The 8,466-nt window shown below is 40.1% G+C and overlaps 1 protein-coding gene across 1 annotated transcript in view; it reads right to left on the reverse strand.

The window, feature by feature from the left end:
- The window catches only part of CAB39L (calcium binding protein 39-like), a 45,861-nt gene that overhangs the window by 34,005 nt on the left and 3,390 nt on the right, over positions 1-8,466 (reverse strand). Inside the window, exon 2 of the mRNA XM_010143569.1 lies at positions 2,768-2,916. Within this exon, the coding sequence (XP_010141871.1) occupies positions 2,768-2,869 (102 nt within the window). The 5' untranslated portion in view covers positions 2,870-2,916. The remainder of the gene's footprint in view (positions 1-2,767; positions 2,917-8,466) is intronic.

Genomic DNA, 8,466 nt, shown 5'->3' on the forward strand with positions numbered 1-8,466 from the left:
TGCTGAAAGTCGCACAGGTTTGTATCAGAAGCGCCAAGCCTCTCCCTGCCTGACCTCGCACTCACCCAGCTGCCCAGAGCATCTTCACCTCGTACTTATGATTTCTCAACTGGGAAAGGAAACGAGGAGGATCTTTGCTAGCCCTGGAGTTAATTTAGGCTTTGCCACACTTCTCTGCCAATTCTGGCAGTATTAGCAGCTTTTAGCTGTCTCAGCCCACATACCACACTGCCCGCGCTACAACAACAGCTCAATTGTCACAGGATAAATCTTCTTGTTTAAGCATCTGAGGCAAGTCCTAGTTCAAAGCTATTCTGCACATGAGCAAAATCAGGGATGCTATGGAGTCATACCCCAGAAGTCCTGGGAACCTTAGTTACATGGTGAGGCAAAACAGCACCTCCCAGATGACAAGGAGCCAGAAATATGAAAAATCAGAGAATCCTGATTCCCAAACTTCTGCACTCATAGACCCACAGCGTCCAAAACCAGCTCTGGGATATCCAGGATCTGTGGTTCTTGCAGAAGCCAACCCTCTGGGCCCTTTTCTGAAAGTCTGATTTCCAAAGGGAGATGAAATGTGTGAAATTGGAGGTAAATTTCAAAACCTTGCCAGATTTTGAAGAGTGCAGAGTGCAGCACAGTGCTTTGTTTTTCTTTGCCTTGGTTTTCATGAAACATTCTCATGAAAAGACAAGAAGTTATCCATTAATATTACTAAGTTAAGTGACTAAGTTTTGAAAACCTGTGTGCCACTGAAAGTCTCCACATCATCTTTTCTTCTCCAATCCAAAATGCAAACACCACTTTAAAAAGGTTTTACTAAGCCCACAAATCCATATGGATGGTAAGAGATGGGTGATTGTTTATGCAAGCATTATTTTTCCTGCCATTTTTAAAAGTTTATCGTCATCACAGTACTGAAGATATTCCTTACGGTTTACTTCCCTAATCAGGAGAGTGAATCTGGCTGTTTTCTTTAACAGATATTTATTTTAGGACATCTCAGTGCAACACTTTAGATGAAAGGCAGTGTTACTGAGGAGTCTCACACCTTCCCTTCTGAAGGGAGAAAGGCCCTATGTGCTTCCTTACATTGCAGCACAAAGTCCTGAGTCAAGCAGCCACGTAAAGCCTATGTGTAAATACCATCAATAGAAAGGGTGCTTGCTTCACTTTCTGCCTTGCTGCTGAAGTGACTGTCTTGCCGCCCCTCCCTCCTCCCCACCAATCACCTACATTCACTCCAGGAACAGTATCCCTCTCATAGAAACAAAGTATGACAGAAAATAGTGAAAAATACTGTAAAATAAATGTTGTTAAATTTACAATGCGTTTCCATCCTAATAGACAGGGGGAGTGCTCCCAAATCTTTTGCTTTGTGAGGAAAAAACACATCAGCTGTTCTGACTTTTATGAAAAGTTTACATCAAGTTCTCAATTTTCTAAGAATTCTGAATTTCTCTTTCTTTGTCACTGACACTCAAATAAACAAACCAACTCAAAGGCAAAAATCCTCAAAACCACAACCCAGAGGAGTCATGCTGCAAAGCAAATCAAAAAGAAACCTGAATCTTGAGCTTCTGCTTTGAACGTCTTCTTTAATCAGGCTCCAAAGGATGAATTCAGCAGGTGAAGGCAGACACCATTGGTTTATTTAGCTCCTTATTTTAAGTTGTAGTTCAGAGTCAAATCTCTTGGTACTTTTCAGTTAACTGAAGGTATTTCGGCATGAGAGATCAAATACCAGAGGCCTCCCCAAAACCTGTGTGACTGATTTGATACGATGATTAACACACACTGAGCTGCTTGCTTTGAACCATGAAGTATCAAGAGGGTTTCACTAAGGGCACAAAGGGCTCTGTGCTCACCTTTTGGGTTGGGTTTCTAATACAGACTTAGGCACAAGGTGAAGGAAGCACAACATGCACCCACAAACACCTGCTGTATAAAAACTATGATAACGTCACTTATGAGCTATTTCTGTTTCCACTGACATTCAGTTTAACCTAAAATTAGTTTGTTCTTAATGAAAATCATATACTTCTACTACAGTAATATAGTACTATAGTAATACAGTAATAGAGGGACAGAGCCTCAGAGACAAAGAAAGAAATTTAAATTATTTGATTTTACGTAAGCACAAATTCCTAATTGGGAGCATTTTGTATGCTGGGGTGCACCTTCTCAACTGGTCACTGGAAAAGTGGCAAACGTAACTCAGGTCTGTGACACAGAGAACAGCAATGTTATTAACAAAAACCTAGCACTATAATTAGAAAGCACGAGCACCCAGAGGACTGGAAAGGATCGACAGAGTGAGATGTCTTTTGTAGATATCTGAATACGGGCAGATTTGCTATTTTATGCAAACAATGTTCATGAGAACTAAAGTATACCCACAAAGCAAAGTGAACACATTAATTGGCAGTCTCATTTGTTACTTTGTTAAAACAATTAATGGTATAATAGTTTTCAAACACCCTTCCAAGCAGTTTTGTTCGATGCATTACTATTTGACATAGTAGGAGATCACTCTTTGTCTTGGCTGAGGCTCCTGGATCTCAGTATTTTCTGTCTGAGCCCCAGATCTGTTGTACTTATGCAAAAACCTCCCAATTTCAGCAGAATCATTCAAACACAGAGCTACTTACATGTGCAAGTGCTTGCAGAACCAGGGCAGTGAGCAAACACAGTTTTAGTCCCTTTATTCTACTGTTTCCCCAGCACAAAAACCTTACTGGTATACTACAACATTACCTCATACCTTGTCTGTCTTTTTTTCTTGTTTTTCCAATATGGCCATGTTTTCTTTCAGAATTTTCACAATCTCAGCAGGATTTTTGTGTGATTTACTAAACAAAGGCATGGTTTTTCTTCAGCTGGATTTCTTCCTTCAGGATAGACGAGGACTGCCTTAAATCAAACAAGCAACAAAAATAGCTTTTAAGGTTTATACAAAAATGCAATAAAAAAAGACAAAGACCATTAGGTACAAGAAAAGGTTACGACTCAGGCACTGTATTTCGCTTCAGCTACTCCGTAGAGTAGTAAGAGCTCTCAGGTAGTTATTGCAAGGTCATCCAGGATTCACAAGACACTAATGGTGTCTAATGGAAAGAAACTACTCAGCACCTGCACAGGAGCTGGATGTTTCCTAAAGCCCCTGATCTACAGGTCAGCGCTCCAGTGTGTCTGTGCCCAAGTCCAACATTTCTTGGACACTGCATATCTGGCAGGTTCTACTAGATTTCTGACAGGGATTCTGCCAAACTTCACCGGCTTCATCACAATGCAGACAACCAACTGTAGACGCCAGCACACCAAAAGCATCCTTTGTTTAGAGCACCGCAAGATAAGGTCCCAGCTTCTCCTCCACCATTCCTTCTTCAGCTGTTTTTCCTTATCAACCTAAAGCTTCTCAAGAGGCAGCTATCCCTTAAGTGTGACAGACGTCAAGAATCTGTGGGTCAGATCTCACTTGTGGAAAACTATGCCTGAATTAAATAAGGAACTGAGAATCAGGTCCAAATATGGACACAAATGTTTTCATGACATTTAAATGAAAGACAGCATTTTAACAAAAATGGTTTTGTTTGTTTAATTTAAAACATTCTTCCTCTGTATGGTTAGAAAGGCAAATACGATGTCACCGTATTTATATATGAAAGAAACCAAGTACCTCAGTTTTTGATCCTACATAGCATTAAGCTGTGAATTCCCATGGATTGTTGCTGATAAAACAATCTGCTGAAGTCAATGGACAGACTACAGATGGGAATACGTTCTGGGTAAGGAAGTTCCACTTTCCAGAGAGAGCCCAGCACCAGTGTGGACTGCATTCCAGTTTGTACAATAATGAAGAAGAGATAAAAAAATGGACAAAAGTAAAAATAATCTAAACTTTCACCTCCTTCCACAGCAAAAGACAGCCATCACCATCCCTCCCCAAATACATTTGCAAGATTAGCTGTGAAAACATAAGCATATACTCAAACCACTTAAATCTCCTTATTCTTCTTCAACATTTACAATTTAAAAAAAAACTTTATACAAGAAATTTTAAAAGGCAAGAATTAAATGAGCACAATACACACAGTACAAAGAAGAAAACAATGGTGTAACATTTTCCCAGTGGTCCCAAAGAACCCACTCCTCTCACATTTTGTTGTTACTACTGACCGCTATAGAGTCCGTCAGGAAGTATGACCCCATTTGTGCCAAACATCCATGTGTTATTAATCCCCAAATATCCCAAGGAATCAATACCCAGATTAGATATACATTCTATTACAACTATAAATAGCAACCACATAAAACAGCCAAGTATAAAATTCAAAGCATAGAGGACTACTTTGAAAAAAAAAAAAATCTATACAGACTCTGTCCTAACATCTTATTAAAAACATTCCAAAATGTTTTTGCACGTTAACTTTACAAGAACAGTTTCTATGACACACAGGAAATATTTTTATATGTCTTATTTAAACCAGAAGTTCCTTTATAGCGTCCAAAGAAAGTGAAGTTGTATATAGCTTCTCATTTCCTGCTAGGTCAGTTTTACAGCAATATTTTCATGGTCCACTTCTAAACCCTCACCTCTTTCAAATTTACATTTTCAATCTCCTCATGGTTCAGTTCAAACTTTTTTTTTCCCCTGCAGCTTTGGCTACGTGATCTTCACTCCTTGGCTGAGCTCTCAGCTGCAGAGCCCTGCTCCCACGCAGCTCACAACTGCAAGCTTTGGCAGCACCATGCGACCAGCCACAGAGCAAAGTCACACCTCAACCTGACAACGTGCAAGACTGAAGACTGGATATACTAATGACTAACTCATTTGGGCACATTCAGCTACATATAAGCACTGGAAAAGATTGGGATGCCAGTATTAGACAATGAATTTGTTTAAGTGCTGCCAGCAAGTGCCAAGCACCTCGTAATTCTGCATGTGCTCTCATTAAAAGATTAGTAATTCCCGACACACTTTGAGAGGGACCTGATTCTGCACGTTTTTATTATCTGTGAAGACACGGCATGAGAGGGGGAGTCTCAGAGCAGGAGCTTAACAGGCACATTGCACTTCAGAAAAGAAGTATTTTCATCCAAGGTGGAGTAGGTTTATTCAGACTGCCAAAGCCACCTCTTTTCATTTCCCTTTAGAAGTCTCCACACAAGGAAAAGCAAAGGGGGAGATAATTTACTTTTTAAATTTAATTTCTCAAGAGCCAGAGGTTCCGAAATTTTTTAAAAATTAAGTTCCCATTTCTAACTGAATTGTTGACTATAAATTATAAGCACATTTTCCTCCCCAAAAGCAACTTACATAGCTGTCTAGAGTAATTGTGCCTCATTTTGCCATAAAACTCCAACAGCCAGGCTAGCACCGTTCCACTGTGTAGTTCCAGTCTCACCAACAAGTCACCACACCACTGCTCAGTGATAAATATAATTTCTGTTCACTTTATACCCTACCAGTGTCCTAATGCAACAGCAAAATCTCTGGTAATAGGGCAGGAAGGGATTAGAGACTGTGTAGTTCATCCCTCTGGTGAACAGAGCCAAGTCTCTGTTTCACTTCATTTATCAGTCTTACATACAAAGCAAAGCATCTGCTGTATGCAAGTAGAGGGAGACAGGGGAAAAAAGGGGAAGAGCCCCAGATGCGTATGGAAGCATATTTTTGGATTTACTCCTTTTCAAAACACAGTTTTTAACGCAGCAGCATCTGGAAAAAGATGATCCATCGCTTCAGAAAATACATACTGACAGCTGCAGGTTATGGTCCCTTCTGCCTCCCCAAGCAGGAATCTCCTAAAGGGCACATACTAGTCACAATTACAGGTAGAATCAAACTGGGGGTGAAGTCACTTTGCTGAGATTAGGGAGTTGTACTCCTTAGTCCTATGGCTAGCTACTCCACAAGGCACAGGACAAAACAAGAACTCCTCTTCTCCAGCTTTGTTCCTCATGACTGGATTATCCAGCATCAAGGAAAGTACAAGCTCTTGCTCAAGTTCTTAACAGAGCTGGGCATTTCCGCCCTGTCCTCCTCCTTGCACCAGCTCTCTGCTCCCTAACCTTTACTTGAAAAGTCTTCTCTTCAGTAAAAACACTAATTTGGTTTAAATTCCCTATTCCTTTAATCACGTATTTTCAGTCCATTTTTAGGAACTTGGTATTTTCCAGGCATCTAGCCTTCTGTCAAGGTTGCTTGAAATTAGCTAGTAAGTTTAAAAGTTACCATGGGAAGAGAAGTAGGATAAGAGATGGACAGTGTAACCACATAAGCTCTGTTTTCTCAAGAAAACAGTCTAAAAATAACTGAAATACAAAGATGAATGACAAATGAAAGGAATGCAACACAGGCTTACCAAAGGTAGCTCATACTACATTTCCTTATGAATACATTTTTAGACAGAGAAAACACAGTAAAACCCATGAATCTAACATGGAAACACACTAAATTGAATATAGCAGAAATTAAACTAGTTGAAGGGAAATTATCCTGTAAAGGGAGACTGACTGTGTGAGAAGGTAAGGGCTATTTGGGGACAGGATTATAGACAAGTGGAGGAATTAAGAGCTTCCCAAAAAGTGTGGTGCCTCAAAACAGGAAGAAATTATCAACACAGAAGAGGACTGGAATATCATTACCTCAGAAACTGGACTGCATCAAGGACTGAGATAATAAAAAATGGGATAAAAATTAAGAACAGAAAGTATTAGATAATGCTGAATGGCAGATGAGACAGAGAAGTGGTAGATCCCTGGAAACATTCAAGGTCAGGCTGGACAGGACTCTGAGCAACCTGGTATAATTGAAGATGTCCCTGCCCATGGCAGGGGGTTGGGCTAGATGACTTTTCCTTAAAGGTCCTTTCCAACCCAAACCATATTCTATGAATATCTGCATCAAGCTGAAGATTTAAAATGAGAAATCACAAAGACAGACACCTAGTGACTACACCTATATTTTACAGACAGGAGAAAGACAGGCACAAATCTATAAATTAAGAAACTAATTTCCAGTAGAAATACAAAGGTATTCACATGTTTATATAAAAACCTGGTGGAACTTCATACCTAACATTGTACGCAATCCTGAATGCCTGCAGTCAAGTAAAATCAATAGATTAGGGCTGGTGCAGCAAAGGACCCTAGGCTGGCCAGAAAAACAGGAAGATCTGCATGTCTAGGAGGCTAAAAGTGCTTGTCTTGGTAAGCTTAGAATAAAAGCACAGGGAAGCCAAAGAAGTTCTTTCAGCTCAAATAACAGTAACACTTCATTTATGCAGAAGCAAATAGCTATAAACTGCTGATGAATAAACTTAAGCTGAAAATGTAAAGATTTCCAACCATCAGAGCTTTGAGACTTTGAAATTACCTACTCTACCAGGCACACTACAGAGCATCTGTTCATAAATTTTTGACATTGCTGTCTGGCAGCAAGGGACAGGGCTGAATGACCCCCTTTCTTTCTTACTTTCTAGGAAAAATTTTTCCATCTAATGGTTATTCAACATGTTTTTATAACATCAGAAATGCACTGTGGACACTCCTAAATTCGTAACAGGGAAACAGCCAACTTTTGAAACATTTAGTTGTGATGATGTTATTTCACTGGTGCTCTTGTGAGCAGCTCATGAGACTGAGGAAAGAAACAGACCAACTCTGACGGCTTTGGAGGGTGTCTCTGCCAGTCATGGGAAAAATGCCCTGGCAGCGCTGTAGGAGGAATGGTGGTTTCCAAAGCCTACTGTTGCCATCAGCATGAACAGGAGGTTTCAACCACCAGCTCTAGAGAGGCCAGCACAACTTACAAGCCCTACTTTTACAAAAATTCCTTCAGGGAATATAATTTCATGTTTGTTTGGGAGAAAAAAGTGGCGCTGATTTTATTTTAGGTAAGTGACAGAAACACCAAAAGGAAATTTTAAAGCACCACTTTCTAATGTTTGGCCTTTTCAGTTTGAGTCAGAAGAAAAGAAAAAAAAAAATCACATAGACTAGAACAGTGAGTTGAATCTAGAGGTGGACAAGGTATACAAGATGTGAGTTTTGGGGTTTTCAGTAGCCTGTCAAAGGTAACACAACATCCCTTCATACCCAGGGCATGCCTTCCCTCAGAGGCCTCCAACTCTGCAAACATATAATCAAGATGGAAAATACACTTGTGTTACTCTGCCCTCTCTGCCAAGGGAGAAGCAGAAGCACAGAAAGATTAGAGGACTTACACAAGGCCACATAAAAAGCAATCAGTGGCTGTGTCAGGAATGAAATCTAGATATTTGACACGAAAGCCTATGCTTTATCAGTCTTCAAAATATCTCTTCTGCCAGTTTATCTGCTCATAAAGGGAATGCACCAAAAAAACCCCAAAACCCCAAAACCTAGTGCAACTTGAGCTCTTTAATATGACTACAGAGTACAGCAAGAGATCTAGCTCTGTGTGCAGGCACTCCCCCC

Source organism: Buceros rhinoceros, unplaced genomic scaffold, assembly GCF_000710305.1.
Source record: "Buceros rhinoceros silvestris isolate BGI_N320 unplaced genomic scaffold, ASM71030v1 scaffold3369, whole genome shotgun sequence".
Classification (NCBI taxonomy): domain Eukaryota; kingdom Metazoa; phylum Chordata; class Aves; order Bucerotiformes; family Bucerotidae; genus Buceros; species Buceros rhinoceros.